Source organism: Macrosteles quadrilineatus, unplaced genomic scaffold (assembly GCF_028750875.1).
Source record: "Macrosteles quadrilineatus isolate MER2022 unplaced genomic scaffold, UCM_ALF_1.0 Scaffold_21__1_contigs__length_2333173, whole genome shotgun sequence".
Classification (NCBI taxonomy): Eukaryota; Metazoa; Arthropoda; class Insecta; order Hemiptera; family Cicadellidae; genus Macrosteles; species Macrosteles quadrilineatus.
Window position 1 is genome coordinate 1,095,709 of NW_026542614.1, and position 27,548 is coordinate 1,123,256.

Genomic DNA, 27,548 nt, shown 5'->3' on the forward strand with positions numbered 1-27,548 from the left:
CTTGCCAACTGTTTGGTCAACACTGTAAATAGTTATAGTTTATGTAATGAAAAGCCTTTCGTCAAAATTTGTGGCATAAAATACACGCAAGGACGATCTGAAAATTTCTGGTTATTATATACGTTTGTAAAAGGAGATCCATTTAATTTTAGAACTATTTTATAAGTTATATTGTAGTCTACACATAAACTGTGTAAATGTATTACGCCTCGGAAGGGTTTAAACCTGTCCAAACTATCATATATATTATTAAAACGTAAATATGGTTTTTTCACATTCTGAATCAACCAGTCGACGGATTTTCATTATTTTTGTGTTGAAAGAAAGATCATTTTGAGAACTAGGGAATGTCAAAGCCATAATTATAATTAAGGGTCCCAGTTTTTTAGAAATTAAGTTTTAATTTTTTTAAAGTCTAGCAGCCGACGCTAACCTTCTAAGCCAGCTTTTAGTACAATATAATTTGCTTAGCATAACAGCTGTAAACATTCAGCATTTGGAAACAAATTTAAAGACATATTTAGAGTTGACTTATTTATACTATGTGTAATGCTGACCATTGATTTAATTCCTAGGTATGAGGATGGCAGATTATTTAAATTTGCATAGAAAAATAGTAGGATGTTCAAATTATTTTTTAAAGGAATCTTTGTAATCATCGATTTGTTTTAGTCCCATATAATTTGTTTTAACTAACAGCTGGTTGAATGTAATATTGTTCTATATAACTATTAGGTTTTTGGCGAATTTCCCATATAGGGAATAAGCTATTACCGTAGTACTTATGGTAACACCTGGACCCGGGACCGATTTAATTTTTCGTTTTGAGGTCCCTAGAGGCCAAAAACACCATCCGTTCAAATTCATATATACAGGGTGATCAACTCAAGGAGGCCACCATTGGGTAGTCGAAAACGGTAAGAATTAGAGAAAACATTAAATGGGGGACATTCCTTTATTTTTTGTGGCAGTTAAAAATATGATTTTAGTTTTTTATCATGTTTTCGGATAGAATATGCAATTTAAAAACTTTTTTAGCCTTGACACTTTTTCGATAAACCCACTCGTTTAGGAGTACAGCCTATGGAAAAATGACTTCCGGTGTACATTTTACATCATGTAGCTCCTAAACGAGTAAGTTTAGAACAAAATTGCAAAAAGTAAATTAGTCTTAGAATTGCATCTTCATTCCTTAAAGACTTAAAGTTTTCCACTTTTCAAGTTTGCCGCCATTTTTTAAAATAATATAATTTATATTTTTAATTAATTTTATGTTCTTTTTGGAATGTGGATGCAATTGTAAGACTTTTTTACTCCTCGTATTTTTGCTTTAAACTTACTTGTTTAGGAACTACAGTACATGATTTAATATGTACACCGGAAGTCATTTTTCCATAGGCTGTAACTCCTAAACGAGTGGGTTTATCGAAAAAATGTCAAGGTTAAAAAAGTTTTAAAATTGCCTATTATGTCCGAAAACATGATAAAATATAGGGTGTTCGATAAGAAATTTCAAATTTGGCCGCCATTTTGGAAAATGGCGGCTGAATTTCAAGCGACTAAAATCATATTTTAAACTGCCACAAAAAATAAAGGAATGTATTTTAAGTTTTCTCTAATTTTTACCGTTTCCGATATCCCAATGGTGGCCTCCTTGAGTTGATCACCCTGTATAGCCTATATTTATTTATTTATATATTTTTCCTGGGGGGAACCCCAAGACCCCCTCCTTTTTGGGGGGTATTCCATACCCCCCAGGCCCCCGGTGACCCCCCCCCCAAAAATATATGTCTATAGGAGCGCCCTTGTCTTCTTTACCTATAAAACACATGGGATACAGCCTTTTCTTCACTGATCACGTAATGCGTGATTTTCTATAAAGTCTTGGAAAAATAAAAGGTAAAATAGATAGAATAAAGGTGTACTGTATGTGGTTTACACACAAATATTCATCAAACTGTGTGATATTTTGTTATTGCAATGAACAATTTGGGAATATCGTATTGTTTAAGTCGATGGAAAATCTCTGTTGATCCTGTTTTACAAGCAAACCAAAAAGATACATTAGTCACCACTCTATGCGACATATTCTAACCAGAAAATTGTAATCGTATGATTCTATAAGCATTGATAGGATTGCAAAGTACTTCACGAACATTATTTCAAGGGTAATAACAGTCACAATTTCCGCCGACTTTAAAAGAGTCAACTAAACTACTATACTAATGGACACACAACTGAAACAACTAATGGAACAACTCACGATGTACATATAACAGTTCGATATAAGCATTGAGTATACACGTCAGTGGATACGTGTACATATACCGTACCCAATGATATAAGCAACGGTTCTTGCAATTTATTGCTTATTGTTTTTTAGAGTTGTTTTCGGACTTACTCTATTTTCGGACGTACTCACACTCGTATAAGGTTGTCCACGTTTGTCATTGATAATGTAGCCATGTTACATGGTTACACCCGTTGTCAAGAATATGGTTACAAGTTTTCCGTCTGTTTTTGAATAGCGATACATTTTTTCACATACTTAAGAACCACCTGATTTTGTGCATTACATGTTCGTCTCAATTTTAATTGCTTTAGTAGGCATTATTTTGGTTGATGAGGACTTCAATCGGTCCTTTCAATGATAGCTCATGAAATATAGTACTTTGTCCATTAATTTTATTGTTTGATAAAATGGATTAAATTATCCTGCAAACCCAAATAGAAATAGTAAATATAGTATTTGAAACAAATCAGTAACATGTTAATAATGTAGCCTACATTATTTCCTTGAATTGCATAACAGCAATTAACTGGGCTGATCCTAATATAAATAAATCAATATGTTCTTCATAGGCATAACATGGGTTCATAACATGAGCCGCTGGGGCTGAGCCCAAGGGATTTAAAAAAATGTAAGGTTGGTTTGCAAATGTACGTGACACGCTCTTTCTAATGAGACATGAATGGTCAAAATCACCTAAGAAATTCGGAGGAGTTCAACGGAAAAATTTCGTGTTGGCGTTATACAGTATGGTTGAAAAGTCCTGGATTGGCTATATTTTTTTTAACAATATAGATAAAGTAGTGAGACTTGGTATATCAATAATATAATAGCCAAAAATATCTACTGTCTTAAGCTATTATCACTGTTTAATCCCTTAAGGGGGATGGACCACAAAGACTAAAACAAAATTCTTATATAATTTTAATACTATTTTACCTGTTTTTGAAATGGCGACCATACAAATGTATGCATTTTAAGCCAAGTATGAATGGAGTTGAGTGTGTGATGAGTGGAGCGATCTTGTTGTTCTGTTAGTGACTAAGGCCGACGTAATCCTTAGACACAGCTGTTAATTAATAGTCCATACAGTCAATTAATAGCAGCAGAGGTCAAGTTTGGTAGGTATCAAATTAAAGGTTTTAATTATAAAAATACATTGCCGCAAACCCAAACTCAAACGACGATGATGATAATAATGTTAATGATGTAGCTAAAACGTATCGTTTGAAATTTAACAGCTGAAAATAAGTTAAATAGAAAAGGTTTTGGTTAAATCCATCAAATTGTTATTGGACACTAGTAAGTACTAGTGCACTTGTTTATATTGATTATATGATTATATTGATTTACTTTGGATTTTAAAAATGTGAACGTTTTATTTTATTAAAGATTTATGGTGATACGTAAATATTGTGGTGTAGTAAAGTATATTATATTGTAGTTAAGTGTTAAATTTTGAAATTTTAGGGTGAATCGAGATGAATCTTTTTTTATAACATGGGTCTCTCCTACCTACATACCAAGTTGGATACATACCAAGTTTCATAAACATCGGTTGGAAAAGTGTAAAGATAAATATTTGTATGTAAAAAATACAAAATGGCGGATATCTGGTTTACGAAACGATTTTGGAAAAATGTTATCCTTCATTTTCTGTTTATTTTGACCCAAGGAATTACTAGGTAAAGTATCTCCCCGCTTATTTTTAACACCCTGTTTATGATGTATTCTTATAAGTGAAAAATGTAAGCTGGTAATACAGAAAGATGTTTTATAAATAATATGAATGTACTGGTGATCTGTATATTCATCTTTTTCTTGTTCTTAGAACTGTAAATTAAAAGTCCACTCAGCAGTCACATCGTACGATGTAGTTCTTTCCATGCGTTGCGAAATGTTAAATTTGCCGTCCTCTTCAACCCAAGTTATCTATTGAACCACTGATTGTAAAAAATTCAAAAAAATATATTTTACGCATCACACTTTTGGCTACAACTTTGCCACAGACCAAACCTCCTTAACCCAAAAACAAACAAAAAATCTCGCATGCTAACTTTTTCATGCTAGAAATCACGATTTAAAACTATTTCACCATACATATCAATTTTTATTAATTAGATCGGTAAATAGTTTAAAGTTCCAACAAAATAGTCATTGAGTAGGACTAACCAAGAAGCTCTGTGCCAATTTTCAAAATTTTAGCACAACTTTAAGTACACCAAAACACGAAATTATTGAAGTCATGCGTCGAGAGGACTATCGCTGTTTTAACAGATTATACTTTTGACCTTCCGGCACTGTTGACTCAGCGAAACTGAACTTATATTTTATCTTATTTCGTTATATTAAAACTGCTGTTGCATTAGGTCAAATTCTCAATAAGTCAATTGCTTTAACATAGGCCACGTTTTTAGCTCGGACTGTACTATTTGACTTACTGGGATTTTTGATCTACAGACACTGCAAACATTGTAGTTTTTGACCTAGCGGCACAGGTATAAATTATTTGACCTTCCGGGACTGTTGACTTTCTGCAACGCGTCCCGTACGACACTCCTGAATATTTATTATTTATTATCTTACTAATAATATAAATGAAAGTTTGTGCGTTTGTTTGTTTGAAGTTCAATCACGCATTAACTACTGGACGGATTGGGCTGAAATTTGGCATGATGATAGCTCACATTCCCGATTAACATATAGGCATATTCTTATCCCAAAAATCCTTTCGGGCTCCGCCCCAGTGGTTCTGTAGTTCCCTATGTTAACCTTATGATAATTCATTTTTAAAGAGAAATAAACTAGGTGGCGTTCGCAGATGCATCCACAAAATTGAGCGGAGTCATCAAGGGTTCATATTATATTATTGTTGTCATACTGCAGTAAAAACAGTCGTCATTGATGCATGCGTTCCGGGTCTAAAGTAGCATTTTTACTCGTTAGGAAATAAAATTAATTTTTAGCCTCTATGGAGTAAAACTCAGCTGTTGTCAACTCAGTTGTAAATTTCTATTTTAAACGATCGAATACGTATCGAAATATGTAACGATTCGTGCTTCATAATCATTTTAACCAGTCTATTCCCATAGCATTTTAGCATTGCAGATACATTAATCCATCCCCACACTTAACACTGCCCACCTTTACTACTTCCTTCACAGGTAAACAGGTCCGTGACGTAGGAAGAGATGAAGGAAAGTAAAGGCGAGTTTTTCGGAGTGTGGGAACTGTTTATGACGATTAGATTAAGGTATCTACAATCTTAAAATTGTATGGTAAGAGAGGAAAACAGGTCTGCGACGTAAGAAGAGGTGAAGGAAGTAGTAAGGTGAGCAGTGTGGAGTTTGGGAACTGGAAACCGTTTGTAGCAGTTAGATTAATGTATCTGCAATGCTGAATTGCTATGAGAAGGGATGGAAGCATGCCCACAAAATAGAAAATGGTGAAAGAAGTAGTAAAGGTTAGCAGTGCGGACCTGTTTCCCCTCCCTTTCCATAGCATTTTAGGGTTGCAGATACCTTAATCTAATCGTCATAAACAGTTCCCACACTCCGAAAAACTCGCCTTTACTGATTCCTTCACCACTGCCTACGTCACGGACCTGTTTCCCTCCCTTTCCATAGCATTTTAGGATTGCAGATACCTTAATCTAATCGTCATAAACAGTTCCCACACTCCGAAAAACTCGCCTTTACTGATTCCTTCATCACTTCCTACGTCACGGACCTGTTTACCTCCCTTCCCATAGCATTTTAGGATTGCAAATACCTTAATCTAATGGTCATTAACAGATCCCATACCCCGAACATATCGCGTTTACTACGTCCTTCGCCACTTCGTACATCGCGGACCTGTTTTCCTCCCTTTCCATAGCATTTTACGATTGTAGATACCTTAATCTAATAGTCATAAACAGTTTCCACACTCCGGACAGCTCGCCTTGACTATTTCCTTCACCACTTCCTACGTCGCGGACCTGTTTTCCTCCCTTCCCATAGCATTTTAGGATTGCAGATACCTTAATCTAATTGTCATAAACAGTTCCCACACTACGGACAGCTCGCCTTGACTACTTCCTTCATCACTTCCTACGTCGCGGATCCGTTTCCTTCCCTTCAAATAGCATTTTAGGATTGCAGATACCTTAACCTAATTGTCATAAACAGTTCCCACACTACGGACAGCTCACCTTGACTACTTCCTTCACCACTTCCTACGTCGCGGACCCGTTTTCCTCCCTTCCCATAGCATTTTAGGATTGCAAATACCTTAATCTAATGGTCATAAACAGATCCCATACCTCAAACATCTCGCCTTTACTACTTCCTTCACCACTTCCTACGTCGCGGACCCGTTTCCTTCCCTTCCAATAGCATTTTAGGATTGCAGATACCTTAATCTAATTGTCATAAACAGTTCCCACACTACGGACAGCTCGCCTTGACTACTTCCTTCATCACTTCCTACGTCGCGGATCCGTTTCCTTCCCTTCAAATAGCATTTTAGGATTGCAGATACCTTAACCTAATTGTCATAAACAGTTCCCACACTACGGACAGCTCACCTTGACTACTTCCTTCACCACTTCCTACGTCGCGGACCCGTTTTCCTCCCTTCCCATAGAATTTTAGGAATGTAGATACCTAAATCTAATCGTCATAAAAAGTTTTCACACTCCGGAAAGCTCACCTTGACTACTTCCTTCACCACTTCCTACGTCGCGGACCCGTTTTCCTCCCTTCCCATAGAATTTTTGGAATGCAGATACCTAAATCTAATCGTCATAAAAAGTTTCCACACTCCAGAAAGCTCACCTTGACTACTTCCTTCACCACTTCCTACGTCGCGGACCCGTTTCCTTCCCTTCCAATAGCATTTTAGGATTGCAGATACCTTAATCTAATTGTCATAAACAGTTCCCGGTACTTACGTATTATACGGAGGCCACTTATTTTACAGCACGCTGCGGCGGTTAGGTTAGGTTGGGTTATCATAAATATGTTTGTAGAACTTTCCTAGTTTCGTTATGAATCGAACTATACGAGATGAGTCATAAAAACTTATATCATAAGTTTTTATGACTCATCTCGTATAGTTCGATTCATAACGAAACTAGGAAAGTTCTACAAACATATTTATGATAACCCAACTTAACCCAACCGCCGCAGCGCGCTGTAAAATAAGTGGCCTCCGTATAATACGTAAGTACCCAGTTCCCACGGACAGCTCGCCTTGACTACTTCCTTCACCACTTCCTACGTCGCGGACCTGTTTTCCTCCCTTCCCATAGAATTTTAGGAATGCAGATACCTAAATCTAATGGTCTTAAACAATTTCTACACTCCAGACTGCTCACCTTTACTACTTCCTTTACCACTTCCTACGTCACGGACCTCAAGCTAGTGTCGTCATTTGATTATATTTTTGATCCATATCACCGTTTATGTTCTAATATCTGTGGAATAATGCCATCAGCTATTTATTTATCTACTGCATTCAAAAACGATTGATTCACCCGTCTAGGAGGAGTTTGCGTATTACGAAATGCATAAAAGTCGACGTATAAGAGCTTCGCTCGCTCCGCTCAATAATTTTGTAAGCTGTTTCAACTAAAAAAGTTGGTTCTATGATATGAAAAGCATTAAAGAATTATAAGATTTAACAACAGGGGGCAGCACTATTATTCTTTTGCATTAATGAAAACAACTACTGTAATTTGAACTAAGCAGCAACAAAAAACTGTGATACACAATGAGAACTGTCAAAGTAGGATTGTTTACAGTTATTTTTATGTTTTGAATTTACAAAAAATTAGTGATATTTTGCGAATTTTTGATAATTTATTTTTCTCTATTGTTAAGGTGAATTTCTAGAACAATATAGCTATGGTAGATGTGTAATACTATAGTATACTGTAAATTTACAGAAGCAAATTTTATCAAACTTTGTTCTCCCCTTTTGCAAACGCAAAGCTTGAGTATAATAGTACAGGTAAAATAATACAAAAACACTCCATATAAACAACAAAATTTGTACATTCATGAAATTTCACCTGTGAGTTACTAATAATATGAGAAATGAAGATCCGATGAGTCCCCAAAACTTTGGGCGTCCTAAGGCCCTTTTTGGGGCCCTTTTTGTCCCGAAGGGCCCTTGTTCCTGAATAATTTTGTTTTTACGTTTAAGGTTGAGTGAGGTGTGGTTTTCGATGGTTTTAGCTATTGTAAATCGATTGGGACTAGTTTTAAGTGTATTAAAGCACACCATACAGGGTGTTTCGAAATATTATCACTTTTTACGATATTTAAACATTTATTCATGAAGTGATAAAATTAGTTACCTCCATGCTCTATATAAAAGGGGATTTTTGAAAATAACTGTAATTCTTTACTATATAAGAGGGAAGGATCACAAGGAGTAAGAGAAAATATTAAATACCCCCGTCACAGCAAACCTGCAGACTAAGCGAATTTTCATTTGCCCGATTTTCAATTAAATCTAAAATAGCATTGAGTTTAATAAATACTTAGGTTTGCTGCTACAAGGAGGGTAATAAAGTGTGTTTATAGTAAAATATTAATAGCCTATACTAGTATAAAACAAATAAATTTGACAAGTTTGATCACAAAATATATCTATTAACAAACAAACAAAATCATTTTACACTATTCTCCTTAAGAATAACATGGAATTTTAAATTTACAATTTTTGAATTTTATTCGTAACTAATACACTTACAAAAGACGTTAATATACTAAATTATTTGTTTTCTTTAAGATCTTTAAAATGCTCTAGAGAAAAAATGGGAAACTTTGTCTTTTGAGGGTCAAAAAATACAAATTTTACCACATAAAACCCTGTTCCATGGACCGATTATGCCGGTTTAATAGCTTATCTCCTATATGGGATGTTCGCTAAAAGGGGATGGATTAAGTTTTACACTATAACATAATAACATAGGTTACTAAGCAAAAATTTCAACTTTTAAGGTGGTGAATAATCTTTCAACGTGTTTTTTTATGCAAATCTATTAAGACCAATTTCAAATTGATATGAATTTTTCTTAGGTAGTTATTTAAGTTATTTTTTTTACAATTATTAAAAATAAAAACAGTTGTATTTGTATAAAACCTTGAATTACATATTAAAATTACGTACCTAAACGAAAGCTATTTTTCTACAATTTCCTTAGTATCTCTCTTTACAATTTCATCATCACAATAACTATTCTCAGACGACTCATTAACAATTTCTTTATTCTTAGCAACTTGTCCATCTTTACTGATTTTGTCCAAGTTGGTGTTCAAGCAGGATTCCCCTTTACAAACCTAAAACCTTGCATATTGCAGAACAGGCAACACCAATCTTAAAGCACGAACAATGTGGTGCAAAAACACATTTCATACATACTGACGTTTGCAACTTGTATCTTAAGTTCCTCAAACTTATTTTCAATCAATACAAGTACGGTTGTCTTTCGTGGTTATGACGACCAGGACAGCACTAAGATATCAGAGCAGCATTGTCGGTACAAGCATGTTTTTACTGAAAAATGGGAACGGGGTTTATGGGGTAAAAATTGGGTTTTCTTATTTACTTTACTCTCAAAACACTAAGTTTCCCAATTTTTCTCTAGAACATTTTAAATAGCTTAAAAATATAAATATAAATAGCTTAAAAATAATTTAGTATATTAACGTGTTTTTGTATGGTTATTAGTTACGGATAAAAATACTAAAATTGTAAATTTAAAATTCCCATGTTATTCTTATGTAGAATAGTGTAAAATGATTTTGTGTGTTTGTTAATAGATATATTTTTATCAAACTTGTCAAATTTATTTGTTTTAAACTAGGCTATTAGTATTTTACTATAAACACACTTTATTAGTCTCCTTGTAGCAGCACCTAGGTAATCGTTAAACGCAATGCTATTTTAGATTTAATTGAAAATCAAGTAAGTAAAACGGAAATTCGCTAGGTCTGTAGGTTTGCTGTGACGAGGGTATTTAATATTTTCTCTTACTCCTTGTGATCCTTTCCCTTTATGTAGTAAAGAATTACAGTTATTTTCAAAAATTCCCTTTTATATAGAGCATGGAGGTGACTAATTTTATCACTTTATGAATAAATGTTTAAATATCGTAAAAAGTAATAATATTTCGAAACACCCTGTATGGTGTGGCTTAAAACACTTAAAACTAGTCCCAATCGATTTAAAATAGCTAAAACCATCGAAAACCACACCTCACTCAACCTTAAACGTAAAAACAAAATTATTCAGGAACAAGGGCCCTTCGGGACAGAAAGGGCCCCAAAAAGGGCCATAGGACGCCCAAAATTTTGGGGACTCATCGGATCTTCATTTCTCATATTATTAGTAACTCACAGGTGAAATTTCATGAATGTACAAATTTTGTTGTTTATAAAACCCTATTTTACCTGTACTATAACTGCAATAAGCATTTTATACTTATATGCCAACCCCGTACGAAGGACGGGTACTCTGCTAGTTATTACAGCACGTTTTTAGTTTAGGTTAAATCCAAACATTGAACGAAATGGGAAACGCTGCACCAGCTGATCGTAGTCGCAATATCTTTGAGTGCTGCCAACTTATTTTCAAGCGTACACGAATTACGTGCATAATAAAAACACGCGGTTTTGTATTTTTTTGGTTGTAATCTTAGAATGCGGCAAAAAAAATGGTGGATCAGGACAATTGGCTATGCTGACCCTACCAACCCTCCAAGTAAATCTCATTAACCACGCCTCAGTGAATACTCCATTTAAGAGTTCAAATAGGGTGAATAGGATAATTTAAAATATAATAAATTTGTCATATCTGAAAATATTGTATTCTAGAAGTCTAAAAAAAAAAGTTTCATTACGTATAAATTAGTAAATTAATACTAAATTAATATTCTCCTCTAGTTATTAAAGGAAAATGTTTGTTTTAATACTTTAAGTTGGCCGATTTGCATGGGATGAACTTAAAAATATATGTTTTGTGATAACTTTAAATATATTTTTCTCTGATACAACAATATATAATTTCTTATTACCCATTGCACCCTCTTGGTCAGGTAGTTTGCATAAATTGAGGCAGCGTAGCACCGCACCGTGTGAAAGCTCCCATAAGAACCAATAGCCCTTCACCAAGTTGTCCGGCGTGGACAAGGCGCGGCGCTGTTGTCCGGCGTGGACAAGGCGCGGCGCTGTTGTCCGGCTGTAGGTACATCCGGCAATAATTCGCGCGCCGGACATAGTGTGAAAGGACTCATATACTCCCATAGCCCTATGCCGGATCCGGCGGGCGCCACGTGAAAGAGGCGTAACTCGTTACATTCTAACTTCTAACTAGAATAATTTCACCTTATCAGTTTTTCAAAATAGTAAGAAGGTATCAAATAAGGACCAAAGTTTTTTTAACAAAATTTATGTCAGTTTTTTACAAAAGAAAAACTTAAAAAAAGCTTTTTAACATATTATTAGGTAGACGGATTTCGTTGAGACCAGTGCCAACACTAGAGTCCGATGTTGTAAGCTCGTCCGTTGGGATTCTGGATGGGAGTGGTTATCGGAGAAGTTATTGTCCACTCGTACCAAACCTCTCTTTTGTTGTGGAGCCTCCAGAAGTGAACAACTAGGTTATCACCTGTCTTTAACGAGACGGGTTCCTAGAAAAATAGGAAGTGAAAATTAAGGATGTAACACAATAGAACAAAAGGGACAAAGTTTTAAAGATTTTCGAGGATAACATGCTGAACAACAATGATAGTGTCCATACTGGCACAAGAAACATAAAACATTACACTACACACAAAGAATGAAAGAATATTTTCACCGACAGCATATTCAACAAAGTGAGTATTGAGTTGGGCAGAAGTTGTCTCCACAACTCAAAGACTTCTACCTTTCTGGGTGTAGTTTAAAGTTGTGTTTCTTTTGCTAGAGTCAGCATTATCTTCTAAAATTAAAACACATTTAAAAAATAGCTTAGTTGAGTCAAGTGTAACTAGAATAAAAAATGTCTCCTGTATTTTTTACTTAGAAGGTAACAAATCAAACTTTATTTCAAAATAACAGCAAAATATCATTTGAAAGCACAAAAGATACGTCAAATAACCATTTAACCCTTATCTATATATCAATAGGCAAGCATGATTCTTTAAAACCTTTTTTTCTCAGCTCGTGTGCACCCTAAGGAAAATCTAAGCATACTGTTGCATATAGAAAGATATTTCAGAATCCCTTTATAAATTGAAATATGCTCAAAGATAAGCATGAATATTAATCAAAAATTTAGAAAAATTAACATGGGCTTTATGGGTTGCCATGCTGGTGACAAAATAACAACAAAATATAAACAAAAAATGAAAACAAATGGAAGAAATTCTAATCACATGTTTTATTTACAGAGTGGGGTGAAAATAGAGAAGTCCCCACCTGATTAGGTATTTTTGGTTGAGTTTTCAACCACTGGATGGCCTCTAGTATTAGGTAATATATTTACACTTATACTGTTTACGCACAAGAAGGTAAGTACATATAAAAGATGGAAAGGGGTGATCGATTTCGATTGGAAACTCCAATCATCTTCAGACCCAATAGGCGATATTATTATAAGTGTTATTTAATGTACCTTTTGTGCTTTCAGGCAAATCAATCACATGTGCGATGCTGATCAAGAAGTTAAAATATCATTTAAACAGTAAGAAAATACAGGTGAAAATAATTAATTTAAAGTATTTTAACAAAATAAAATTGAATTTTCAGTTATCTTATACCACTTTACATTTTATTTTAATCAATGGATATATGGAGTCTTGTACACATAATTCCACTTCCATTCCATCGTCAGCTTGTTGGTAATAGGCCGATGACAACGCAATAACAAATAGCAGAAGGCTACAGAATCAATCCCGCTCAGACCAGATCACCAACTGTTGGTTTGGAAGGCATGCACTATTACCACTTAACTACTAAATAAAATCAAAAGTTATACAGTAGAACCTCTTTAATCCGAACCCCCGTAATCCGAACGTCCACTAATCCGAACGCCTCATTGCTGTACTTTATACACAGTACAGTAGTTCTTTATTGTATACTGTATTTAATGTACCGTTGTACTACGTTTACTACTGTATTAAATAAACACTGTATTTTACTTTATAAATAATTTTTTCACTTTTCCCGTACCAATTACGATCAATTTTAGCCAGGTTTTAGCTATTGTTATGTAAAAACAACAATATGTTCTGTAATCTGAACTATTCAATAGTCCGAACTACCCCCGGTCCCAATTAGTTCGGATTAAAGAGGTTCTACTGTATTAGATACTGTGTTTGAATTTTACAGAAAGGAATTGAATTCCAATGCATTTTTCTCTAGAGTAAACTATTTTCAACAATATTTGCTGAAGAACACTAATGCTGCATGTTAAAAAAAAGTTTTTGTTGAATGCAACTGTGCTGTAGCACCATTGTTTTTGGATTGGAGACAATTAGAGAGTTTGCAAAGAGGCAGCAAAGTAGTTTGCAGTTTCGATACTTGAAATTGAATACTACGTTTAATATTTAATATTAATTTTGTACAACAAGAAATTCCTATACCAAACTTCCTATATGATTTCTAGCTATGCCAAACTCAGTTTTAAAAGGAAAAATAAGGAATTTACATACATCTTAACGATTAATAATACATTTAATTGATTACTGTACTTTGATTGGGAAGAAGATAGGAAACCACGAAACCATTCCTCTGGAGTATGTTGACGGTTCTATGCTGAGCATGACGTCTTTGTACAAGACAGTATCAAAGTAGCCTGTGAAGCCGTGCAGCATGCTGTTGTTCTCAACTTTGAATGTCAGCATTTTGTACCTCGAGTTGTCAATGGTTTTATCTGTAACACAACACAATTACAGTGAACTATATCGTATAACTAAAAGTATTAGCTTCACGGATAAGGTAAATTCATTATTAGTTTTTTACGTACTATGTGAAGCAAGTGTAAAGGAAAGAGGTTTATAGCCACTTAGGAGGCTTATAGGAATGAGTTTAGCCGCAAACCTGAGCCCGTCAGCCGTGCGCACGGTGTTATAATCATAGTTTTATCGTTATTTAAATGTTTCGTACGTGTCGTTTATGTGTAATGAATGTAAAATGTGTTTGGCCTATATATTCGATATATTGACGTTGTTGCTACAAAATCAAAGCGACATAGAAACAGATTCAACCTAGTGACAGTGGAGCTGAGGATGACCTGATGGTTGAAACGCGTACTCCACAGCAATTTATGGATTGATGACGTAAGTTATTTAATTATTTGATAACTCAATCCTTTGTGCTACAATCTCAACATTAAGAGGTTTATGGCTTGTACCGAAAGTGATTTCCCGGTACTTGCACCAATTATTCCTGTCCTCGGTTTCAGCTTGTATGTGAAACGAAACTCACTCTCACATGCTTGGCTTTGCCTCACACATGAAACTTGTGTGCGCACCAGAAATGTAACTTTGGGCACTTGTAACAATTTAAAGGTTTCTTAGGCATTGTGCTATGTGTTGATGTGTGTATGGACCAAGACATTTGTTGGATGTCATCGTCTCTGATTCGATGTTGGATTTGATTATGGGTTGCATGAAAGGAAACTACACACTTTAATTACTTTTTAACAGACTGAAGATGAACAAGGTACACCAATCTTTATCCAATAATGTTTACTGTATGGTTCGCACCTCTGTTAGGGTGATGGTAGGTGAACAGCGGCTGCGTGGGTGCCAGAGGATACCTGTTCTGCTGATGTACCACCCACGGCATCTCAAAGTTCATTGTTTCCGACACCTTGTTCGGGTCTCGGAATCTCGCGGCCACTTCACCCCACAATCTCGGGTTCTGTACTGGGGCCAGGTACGATGTGTAACTGCACGGAATACTGATGCCATCATCTAAAAAACATTCACATTAAACCAGACAGAAGTTTTACTACATAATTATTACACATGATTAATGCCCTTCATTCAACTTTATTTCAGTTTGAGTTTTCAAATCATGACAAGTGGCATCTGAACAGTAAATCAAAATCCTGGTGGCAGTTTTGTTACCAACAGTGGGTTAGATAAAATCAGAATTATAGCATGTAAAGTTGATAAAGGTTCAAAAGGGATGAGTACATAGCTCAATGTATAAGAAGTAAGTCAAAGAGTCAAAAGAGTCAAATTTGAAAAAATCTATAAAATTAAATTTCAAAAAAATCTAAGTTCTAAATAAAGACATTCATATTGTCTTGTAGTAACAACACAGTTGTGAACTTATGAACCGATATTCTTAAACATAAAACTATAAAAAACACTTAAAATAATAATTGATCGAAACCTTTGAGGAACTTTTGGGCGCCGTCCAAGCACTCCGGGGACAGTTCGTTGTCTCCAAACGAACCCAACAGCTCAGAGACCAAGATGTCCGCTAGTTCAGGTGCTTCCCACTCCCTCATGTCACACGAGACAATGGTCACTGAGTCTCGCCAGAACTCTGTTTTGTGTGCCTGCAGTCTGCAACATCACGTAACCGTGTCAATGGGAGTGACAAGCAGGGTGTACAAGGATTCTACCCTCACCACTGTCCCTTTAGTTATCTCTACAATTGATTACCGTTGTATCAATTTAATACCACTATCGGCAAGTATTGACTTTCAAAGTTTTTGAAATATTTCTTTTCATCCCAAATGCTGCTCATTGCTTTCCTGCTTGTTCAAAGGTAGCTGCTATCCTCTTTATTACAAAACGTAAAATCCTTGCCTAAAGCTTTTCCTTGGAAAAAAGGAGGAAATATATATAATTTAAAATGTCCTCACTAAAAAATTAAACAGTATAGGCTAAATGCTACAGTTTCAGACGAGCTCTGAAGCTTGCGACAAGATGTACAATAAGCCTAAAATGTTCTCACAATTGTTTAACTGTACACTACATTGTTGGCACACTTACGTAATAACAGCGTTGGGGTTCTTCTCCACCGCGTAGACCCTGATTTTACGTTCAGCTCTCTGTGCTGCGTTGAGGGCCGCATTGACCAACGGACCGCGACCTGCTCCCACCACCATCACTATCCTGGAAACAACAACTGTTTGATAAAAAAACCACTATTTCTCCTAAATAACAGGTTAAAGAGTTAAGGAGTAAAAGGTTTAATTCAAATTGGTATGAAGGTTGAAAAATCGTTGTTCAAACTTTTTCTCGATTAATGCAAAATTTGTTCTTTAAAATACTAGTTGCTATAACCATGAGAGAGAGGACACAGAAGAGAATCATTTGCTTCTTTAAATATACAGAATGAAATAGTTACACATATCAAAACCAATTTGAACTCTTTGATAAAATCTCTTCACTCCTCACACCATTTTAGTGTAAAATTTCATACCTACATCAGGCAAGGATTTTAATAAGTCGTGACAGCCTGAAAAACACAGTCTCATTTTTTTAACAGTGCTGCTCTGCAACAGCGAGAGGACTCAGATCAAGAGAAAAATTTGGCTCTATCGGCCATTGATAAAAAAAAACAATATTCAATTAATTAAATTTTACCAACTCAGTTAGACTTTTGATTCAAATGAGGGGTAAACTTCCTAAAACGAACGACACTCCATATTTTAAAATACTATTAACATAAAATTTCAAGATCACTTACTGTGTAACAGAATCTTTCTGCTCTGGGGGCACTCTGTCTAACAACGCTAAGTAGATGGCACGTTGGTACTCGCTGTACTTGACAGGGTCTTTCTCAAACACTTCGTACGTCTGGGAGTCTAAGTTGTCCATCAATGGTTGTAGAGGTATCTGCAAATAATCCTCAAACCCTTGACCATAGGACATCAGAGGATCAACTGTGCTGAGAGTCTGCCAAAAATATAGTCAAGGTTACACCACTGAAACTTTACTGATTGATTCTAAAATGATTGAATCCATTCAACTTTAACTACCATAACTACAGTCACTTCTCAATGCCAATGGTTACAATAGAATGATTCAAACCCTGGTTTTGTTACTATCTAACATTGTCTTTTTTTTACATCATAAATTGGTAGCCCGTAGACAAATAATATAATCTAGAGTCTAAAATAGATTCCACTTGTTTACAGTTTTACAGCGTACGATTATTCAAGTGACAGTGTTAGATACAATTGTAAGTTAATCAATCTAGATTACAATTATGTTTGGGTCGCTGATGTATATTTCAAAGCACTCTCAAGTTTGTTCTCAGGCGGAATTTTACCCTGGCGTATTTGTGAGTCTAATTATGAAAATAAACAGAGGGTGATAAATTAGGTTATATATTAAGCCATAAGGACAGGTGAGTCCTTTTTTGAACCAATTGGAGCTGTTCATTTTTAAAGATCGAACGGGCATCTGATTACTAGTGGAGCACTATAACCACTCACCTGCCCAGCTACGTCAAATGTCTCACAAAACAGTTCATGCAATACTTTATCTCCTACCATCATGTATCATATTTGGGTTAAAATATGCACATAGTGGCGTCCCCATCTTAAATGATTGGTATAATTGATGTTACTATTTCTTCAATTCATTGAAATTGCTAAACTCCAATTCCAACTACGATACCATCGGACGGGCAAGCACACCTGGAAGATGTGGTCGATGTATTGCGCATAGTGTTTGTACGACTCGTGTCTCAGGGATCCGCTTATGACCACTTGAACGTTGACCGCAGAGAAAGCTCGGAGGACGGCCTGATGCGCCTTGGTCAACACGGGGAAGCCTTTCTTGTTGGTCATAAACACACTAGTGGAGATCACGATGCATTTGACTGGCTCACCCAACCATCTGGCAATCTAGAGATGAGGAAAAAATTAGTTGCTAAATACATTTAAGTTTTTATTTAACAGGTTTGTGCAATGTTACAAATTTAGATATAAGGGTAGACGTCTCTATATGGACCAGCTGTAGCCAATTTAAAAAAAAACCAAAGTAAAATGAGCCAATTTAAAAATTCTATCTATTGATAATACAAAAATGTGTATGTAAAACATGCTGCTGTTTATGATAAGTTGATCTTTCAGTTTAAATTGGTTAAAAAGTTTAGGTAGTTGACAAAAATCATTAATTTACATTAGCACACTATGTCAGTGGCTAAATTCTTTGTCAATTTTAAGTAAAAAACTGGCTACAACTATACCATGGTAATTTAATGTATAGTTTAATCTTCTATTCATGTGGGACACAACATGGAAGGGTGGAAATTGAGTCTAGTCAAGTCTTCAATAGACTAGACGTAGTGGTAAGGTATAAGGGGAGTAAAAAACGTACAGTGTCTAGGGTAGAATACTCGTTTGCCCTACAGAAATGTTCCCTAAAGTTAGGAAAAAATTGTTAAAAACACTTTTTAGCGAAGGTGGGGATGATATAGCTCCAACTGAGCGTCTGCAGGATTTCCTGAGCGCTTACAAACTCTGAGCTTTCAATTAAATTAAAATAATTAATCAGTCAAAGCCGTGAACAGCTTCGTATTGTTCGGGGCCGACACCCCTGAATTTTTCTCAGCTAATTCTGAGCACTGCGGAGAAGAAATTTGAGTGTGGCTGATTCTAAGGGTAGGCCTAGCCTGACCGTGTGAAGACAAGTTTATTCCCCCCCCCCTAGAATTTTACGTCACAATAGTTATAAGAGGGCGAAGCCAAATATCGATGGCCATGGGAGTAAGAGTATAATTCAGTTATGACGGTCTTACGCCCGACACATTGACTGTTGGAGCTTTAAGGATTTAAAGTGTGAATAATTCATTGAAAATCTTATTACCACGTGAAACAAAACTATAATACTCAGTGGTATAGTTGTAAATTATCTGGTTTGGAAAAGCTTTCTAATGTCTTCGAAAAAACACAGGTCGCCTATAAATTTCTATTTTTTAGAAAATGGCTAAAACACTGTTCTTAACTTACTTGGTTTGACAATTTTACAAATATAACTCAAATGACAATATCAAAATTGTTCACCTCCTCATCGGATGGAAGATCAGTTGTCATCTCCAGCACCGCATTGATCTTCTTATCATGACGACACAGGCATCGGAACGAGTTCCACCTGAAAAACGACCCCTAGTTACAAAATGCAAGATGTGTAAATACAATCTATGAATGCTTGAGAACTTTTTATACAATGTGTATTTCCTCGGGCTTTTGCTCGACTTATTTTTCTGCAGTCTAGTAAGAGATTCACTTTAAGCAATTTTTTTATTTAATAGTTGGCCAAACAAGTTGATTCTAATTTACATTAAACCAATGAATGGCTCCTGTGAGTTTATTTGTGTTTTAGAAACATTGGCCAAATAAAATTAAAAACTTAATCGGCTGGTTGTCAATTTTGGTTTTAAAACACATAAGCTAACGTTTTGACTAACCTAATGGCTCACCAGCTTCCACGTGCTTAGTACTTAATACTTAAATCTGTAGTGTAATGTGTTTATCTTAAAGTATCTTTAAAGCCAAGTTTACCTAGGTGTAAAGCGTAGCGAGAAGTTCGCTCATCTCTTGTCTTAGGCAATTCAACAGTACTGTTTTCCTAAGGCCTACCGCACACGAGAGACTTTTTGTCGGCCGACTATTTAGTCGTAGTCGGGAGTCAAAGTCGGCCCCATAGTGGTAAATCTGAGCGCGCACACGGGCCGACCGCAGCAAGACAGTCGGCAGACTGTCTGCAGACTGTCGGGGCAGTTTGGTGCTGACCGATTTTCCCGCCGACTGCTCCCCGACTCAACTGTCGTGTCTTATTGATAAAGGCACGGAGATAAGTTTGAGCGCGCACACTGACGACTAAAAAGTCTGTCTGTCTGACAGTCGAGTGCGTTGTTATCATGTGTATTATTATTGTTATTATGATAAGTATTATTATTTGTGTGTTATTGTTACCATTATGGCTTCGACAACCACCAGTGCACGTGTTTTGAGGGACGAAAAAGTTGATAAACTTATCGATGAAGTTGAGGCACGGTCCCCTCTTTATAAAAAGACTTTGAAAGAGTATTTGGTCATAATTAAAAAAATACCCCCGCTGCAGCAAACCTGCAGACTAAGTGAATTCCCAGTTGCCTGATTTAATTTATTTTTTAATCTATTTCAATAAAATTAGGATAAACGAGTACCTAGGTTTGCTGCTACAGGGAGGTTATTCAGGATGTGTTTTAGTAAAACATTAATAGCTGAGTATAAAATAAATAGATTTTTCAAGTTTTATCAAAATACATCCATAAACAAGCAAACTACAACAGTTTACTAACTTGTTCTACATATAAATTACATAACAATTTTAACTTTAAATATTTTGGAATTTCCCTGTAACCATTATGATAACAATTAGCATGCTAAATTATTTATTTTTCAAGCTCTGCAAAATGTTTCCTAAAGAAATTGCGGAATCTTTTGTTTTTATAGTAAAAAAATGGGAAACCCCCATTTTTACCCGATAAAACCCTCCATAAACCCCCGTTCCCATAGTCATGCTGGTTTGCGAACTCATTCGAATAAAATACATGTAGATTTAGGCTACACGTTTGTACCAAATTTCATCAAAATCGGATAATTTTGTTCGATTTATCTTGCTAACGGACAAATATATACAGTATATATGTGTGTGTGTGAATTTGAACGGATAGTGTTTTTTAAACACTATGTGTGTATTTGAAGCTGTTGTATTAACAATTAATTGGTAAAAAAAATCAACACTCATTCATGAGCACGTGAAAAATTTGTCCGGATATTTCCTCAAATCCGAGTATAGAGATAAATCTGACCTTTCAAGGTTCTCGGACTATAAATTAGATGCACCCAGTATTTTCTATTAAGTTTTCTTGCACGAAATCTTCTCAGTAACGCACATATGACAGCGGTTTCTGTCATATACATCCATTTGACACTCGAAAGACGACTAAACAGTCGTGTCGTGTGCGCACCCATAGTCAACGACCAAACAGTCTTGACGACTTTTCGATTGTCCCCCCGACTCCAGCCAGACAGATGGCCAACAGTCGGCCGACAAAAAGTCTCTCGTGTGCGGTAGGCCTAAAAGCGGAGTGGACTGCCACTTAACAATGTCTTTAAAAGCAACTTGAAGCTATTAAAACTAAACAAGTTGAACATGAAGATTTCTGAGGTGTTGTAAAAGAGAATTTAAAAAATATCAGAACCAAGAGTTTGTAGCAAACTTCTATAGGCCTAATTCATAAATCATGGATGATATTTTCTCTATAAATTAAATTAAGATTTTTTAAATTCTTCATCAGAAACATAACACTTATAACTTGTACTATAGAAATCAATGAACCTCACCATTCCCAGGTGTCAGGTTCAGGTTGTTGGCTGTCACGGTTCAGGTGGAAACGAGTCTGGACCGAAGGAGCAACCATCGGAACTTGTACCCAAAGCTGAAAATTCAGAATACTTTGTAAACACTGTCAAACAATGTCTAAATTCCCAACTCGTCAAGTTGTGATAGTAGAAAAAACCAACACAATATAAAGTTGAGCTAAAAAATATAGTTATATGAAAATTTAGTAAGGTAAAATTTTAGTTGGACTAAAGAGAAAATCCACAAAAGCCCTTAAGAGTCTTCCTTAGTGGAAGCCATGTTGGATTTCTTCCCCATAAGAACAATGTTAACTTTGGGTCCAAATATCTCATCAGCAAATTGTCATATAATTATGGATAAGGAGTTAAATTTAAGGAATTGCGGTCCTCTAGAGATTGACGTTTTTTATTTCACAATTTTTAATTTGTATAATGAATAATTGATTATTAATTAGCTTAAAATTAAGCTAATTATTGAAAGGAAATGAAAATGGATTTTCGAAATTCAAAAACCTCAGTCACGAGTCTATTATGTTAAAAATACAAATTATAAATTTCAAAGCTATATCTTAACAAATAACGCCATTACGTGTCCACAAATGATGTAATGTTTAACATTGTTCTTATGGGGAATAAATCCAACATGGCTACCACTAAGGAAGACTCTTAATGCCGATCTTGATAATTGTATGTCTTATATTTGGTGAGATATAGCAAGTTAAATAACAGTCAGTGGTGTTTAGAAAATATAATAGATTAAAACTATACATCACAGTTAGGAAGTTAAAACCGAAAATATGAAGGCAAATTTATCTTTCAATTGAGTTCCTTTATGAAATTATTAAATTCAAAAATAATTTATTGTAGGTTATACACTGATAGCCTAATAGGGCAAACTGTATAAAACAAATAACAATATTATCTGTAGGCCTAATTTGGATTTTCTAACAATTTTCACTTTCACCCCCTGTCAAGAAGATGTATATGGAGAAAGTATTGTTTTCGTCAAAATTTTAGTTGGAGTTTTGAGTGGTTTTCGAAGTGATGGATAGATAGATAGATAGATAGATAGATAGATAGATAGATAGATTTATGTAGATGTATGTGGATGTAAATGTATGTAGATGTAGATGTAGATGTATGTGTGTGTGAATGTGTACAGAGCTACAGACCACACATGTAGTCCAATTTTGATTAAATTTGGTATGTAGGTCAAATCAAATCAAATGATCATTATTCATATTTGTAAATACATATTTCATGAATAGTGTCAAACAATTAACACAAATAATTACATGAATAAGTAGGCTACAATCAACATGATTGGTAGGACATTATTGATCACACTACTCCAGGTTGCTGTTGTTTTCTGAATTTTAAGATCTATTATCTGTTCAAAAGTTAAAAAAGTCATCAAATGAATAAAGTGCCCTCTCTGTGCTAATATGTTATACTTTATGGGGCGGTTTGGGAGCTCGAGCTCAGCTAGTACGCGCCTAGTGTTGGACGCGCCTAACTTTAGTCCCCGGACCAGAAACCAGGCTTGGGAGCTCGCGCCTAAGTTGAAATGGTCGTAGATCAAGTATAGTCGCGCCTAAGTTGCAGCGCGGCTAGATGGACAGGGAATCGCGGGGAATTCAGGTTTTGACGTTGGCAACGGCCATTGCAGAACCCGTTACCGTTGACAACAACAAAAGATGAACACTTATTGGAGATGGATACAATTTTATCTTGGTGTATCAACGGTGGCTAATTAGTAGACTATGGTGTATGTTTCTGCATTGTACCATTGCAAAAATGTAGTTTTGTAAGATCGTTGTTTTACGTCCCAATGACTGAAGAACCGTAATTGTTTATATTAAATTCTTTTAAGATCTAACTTTATTTTCACTTTACGATTTATAATTATTTAATCAGTTGTCCTTAAGTACTACTAGTTGTCTTTTAAGTACTACACCTTATAAATACGTACAGAGCAACATAGGATTAACATCGGAAACTCGGTTTCATGCAATAAAAAGCTTCAAAACTAAACAGTATTTCCCAGTATAATATAGGGGTATTGACAAAAAAAAAATAAAATGTAATTGCGGAGGTTATGATTGTGTGAAGCAAGGTAAATGTAAAAAAAATCTTTTAATACAGTACTTAGAAAAAATTGTTGTCAATTTAAAATCTTTTTTTACATGACACTCTTTTATCTAATTTTCCTAGGGAAGTATCTATTACCGTAGGTAGCACTTAGTTCCGGGACCGATAAACTTTTCCATTTTGATGTACCTAGAGGCCAAAAACACTGTTCGTTTAAAATTTTATAAATGTATAGCCTATATATAAATGTATTATATATACGTCCATAAACGTGATAACTTAAGTAATTTTTGTCTGATTTTGATAAAATTTGGCATGAAAGTGCGCGATTCTCCTCAATATTAACCCCTATAACATAAATCTTTGTCTTTAAAATATTTTAAAGAGTAATTTAAAGAGTAAAGAGTATTTTAAAGAGTATAAAACACAAATTAATATCTTAAAATGTTTTGTACGGTTATTGGCTACAGAGACTATTGGTAAAATATTAAATTTTAAATTCCCATGTGATTCTTATGGAGAATAAGTTAACTGTTCTAGTGTGGTCGTTTATGGATATATTTTATGAAACTTGGCAAATTTACTTATTTTTTATAAAGCTGTTAATATATTGTTAAAAAACACCCTTTATTACCCTCCCTGTAGCAGCATACCTACACCGTAGGTAGTTTCAGGTGCTTGTTAAACCTAAAGTTATTTAAATAAATTTAATTGAAAGTTCTATTAGGTTATTTTGAAATTCGCTTAGTCTGCAGGTTTTCTGTAACGGGTTATTGATATACTGTATATATTTTCTTATACTCCAAATAATATAGGTACTCCATTTTGATGTAACTAGCACTTGGTCAATGACACTGAACTGAGCTCTATCACAACGCAATTAAAAGATAACGATTATGACTGTGAGCTATTTGCAGTTTTTTATGTTTTGTTTACTATCTCTTCACTCTTTCGTAGGGGGTGAGTGAGTGGGGGGTATGCATGTGGTTGCTAATTATTTCCTTACTAATAAAATATTTATAATTAAGGTACGGGTGCTTATAGCAAAACTCTCAGTTGAAAGAAATTCTATTTAGGGTCCATATTTGTATTGCAGTTAACAGTAAAAACAAAAACCAAATAATCTTTCGTTAAATTTAGCTTTCTGCAAGATTTTCGTTTTATTTTGAACAACAGAAAACTAAAAAAAGGTTTTATCAAATATACTTTGTGAGTAATGAAAATGTTCGGAATTTAATAACGAATTCCAATATAACATTCTTTTAATTATTATGTAAACAATTAACTTGCTAATGAGCTAATACCGGCATGATGTCGACTTAGACCTGCCCCCTGGCAGGACTAAAGTTGGGGACTAAACTCACTGATTTTTATGACGAAAACATATCTCTTAGTCCCGAAATTGGTCTCCCAAACCCACCGAGACTATCTCTTAGGCTGGCGCCTAAGTCTACTTGACTCCCAAACCAACAATATTTAGGCGCGAGATTATCCCTGCACAAGTTAGGCGCGCGCCTTACTGATCCCGAGCTCACAAACCCGTTTTCGAGGCGGCAGCCTAAAATACCGGAAATATTCGGATTTAGTCACGGACTAGCGCTAATACCGAGCTCCCAAACCGCCCCTATAGGTTATACTCTATAGCACCTTGAGAAAGTATGTTAATTGCAATGTTTGTGTTTTTTCCCTATAAAATATCATAGTTACTCCCATCCTTTACCCATGATAAAGGTTGTTGAAAAGCTTGAGGTGGAAAGTATGTGTCAGATTGCTGATACTGTTTATTTTACATCTCATCTTATAACAACTACAGTAGACTCCAGATTATGAGCCTCCAGAGAAACCTAACCAAGTCAAACTTAATACCTACAGGTTTAGGTAATAAACATTTTAAATTGAATCTACACAACTTTTAACTTTGTTTTAAGACATGTCTATTCTTTTAAACCAATAATATTGTTATATATATAATACTATTTAAAAAAGATGTGACTCATCGATAATAGGTGAAATAAACAACGTCAACTGTCTGCTTGTGTAGTGATAGGCCTTGCTGTTGATTAAAAATAACATTTAACTTGCATAATGTAGTTAATTCACTCGTGGATAAGGCAGGAGTTTACTGAATGAGTTTTATGATAGAATGTCCTTTGGATCGTCTGAATTAACTACAACCAAGTATTTACATTAGTTTCAAAACACATACTCGTTTTTGCAAAAAAGTGTAAAATTTTAAAAGGTACGTAGGCCTACCGGGCTAGAATGTCCTTTGAGCATCTTGGCGTTGATGATGCGCGCCAAGTTGGTGTTGTTGGGCTTAGAGAGGGTGATGTGCGCCATCGCCACAGCCAGGTGAGAGGCATAAGTCAGCTCTTGATCCAGAATGAGCTCGCTTAGCTTCCTCCTGTCCTCCATTGGACTGTCGCAGTCTATGTTCTGGCTGCACATGGCGACGATGTTGCATGACCACTCTGAAAAAATGTAACACTAGCAAAACAAAATGGACGCAGCACTCAAATGTTTATGGAGCTAATATCAACGCTGAAATATTGAATTTCCATACCAACCTGACTAGTAAAATAGGGGTATTTGAGAAGGTATGATAGGCTATCTATTTTTGGGAGAACTGTTAATTGATTATAAGTCTATATTTTAATTTGAATGCAACAACTATGAATGACTGGAGGTCAACGGATAAATACCCTGGTAACCCAATAGACGTATATATAAACTAGTTGTGTTTTACTTCAGTAAGTATTAATAAAACTTTTGATTGGTTAAAGTTAAGCTGAAATAAACTTAAACCGAATACAGTAATACAAACAAATAATCACACCTGATTTTAATCTTATCTTACTAATATTATAAATGTGAAAATTTGTGTGTTTGTTTGTTTGTATGTATGTTTGAAGTTCAATCACGCATAAACTACTGGACGGATTGGGCTGAAATACTTTTAGTGTGGCCTTGGTGCAGCACAATAATTCTTTTTGCTTTTATAAATACAGCTAATTTGAACCATTGACTATTTGAACTAAGCAGGAACAAAAAATGGATATGCAATGAGAACTGTCAAAGTACGACTGTTTACAGTTATGTTTATGTTTTTAATTTCATGAATAATTTGTGATATTTTGCGAATTGTTAATAATTTATCTGTCTCAGTTGTTTAGGTGAAGTAGTCGAACATTTATGGCTTTGGTAGATTTGTAATACTATAGTATACCGTAAATTTTATATAGTAAACAATTTTCTTCAAATTTTTCCTCCCCCATTGCAAACGCAAAGCTTGAGTAGGCCTATAACTGCAATAAGTATTTTATACTTATATGCCAACCCCGTACGAAGGACGGGTACTCTGCTAGTAAGGTAATAAATTGAAAGAATAACATACAAATAAGTACAGCTGAGGTATTTTTTACATTAGGTGTATGGAAAGTTCCCTTTGGCAAGGAATTACGATCTTAAAGGGCAATTCATGAACAAATAGATAGTTTTGCAAATAGAAGGTTTCTCGTCATGTCAAACATTTTAAGTATATGGTTTATGAGGGTGTGACTTGTAGTTTTCTTAAAATTCATGGGTACTTTTGGCTTTATATATGTATAATATATATATATATATATATATATTGAACTTTAGGTAATATTTTAAAGGAGAGCTAAGTGGCTGATTAAAATTTGTTGTAGAAGGGGGTAGAATTTAGCTAACGTAGGCCTACCTGAAACAAGTCAGAGTCTAGGGGCTAATAAGTTCTAGATACACAATAACAAGAAATAAAACCTAACACTGAGGAAGAAGGAATAAA

The 27,548-nt window shown here is 35.0% G+C and overlaps 1 protein-coding gene across 1 annotated transcript in view; it reads right to left on the bottom strand.

Annotated features, from left to right (window-relative positions):
• Nucleotides 1-11,731: 11,731 nt before the first annotated feature.
• Nucleotides 11,732-27,548, bottom strand: part of LOC129005463 (protein arginine N-methyltransferase 5-like) — a 32,981-nt gene continuing 17,164 nt past the window's right edge. The window contains exons 4-13 of the mRNA XM_054434354.1: nucleotides 25,994-26,211; nucleotides 21,632-21,726; nucleotides 19,304-19,391; nucleotides 17,933-18,142; nucleotides 16,978-17,186; nucleotides 16,278-16,400; nucleotides 15,670-15,845; nucleotides 15,033-15,242; nucleotides 14,016-14,197; nucleotides 11,732-11,972 (exon numbers count right to left, since the gene is read on the bottom strand). Of these exons, the coding sequence (XP_054290329.1) occupies nucleotides 11,820-11,972; nucleotides 14,016-14,197; nucleotides 15,033-15,242; nucleotides 15,670-15,845; nucleotides 16,278-16,400; nucleotides 16,978-17,186; nucleotides 17,933-18,142; nucleotides 19,304-19,391; nucleotides 21,632-21,726; nucleotides 25,994-26,211 (1,664 nt within the window). The 3' untranslated portion in view covers nucleotides 11,732-11,819. The remainder of the gene's footprint in view (nucleotides 11,973-14,015; nucleotides 14,198-15,032; nucleotides 15,243-15,669; nucleotides 15,846-16,277; nucleotides 16,401-16,977; nucleotides 17,187-17,932; nucleotides 18,143-19,303; nucleotides 19,392-21,631; nucleotides 21,727-25,993; nucleotides 26,212-27,548) is intronic.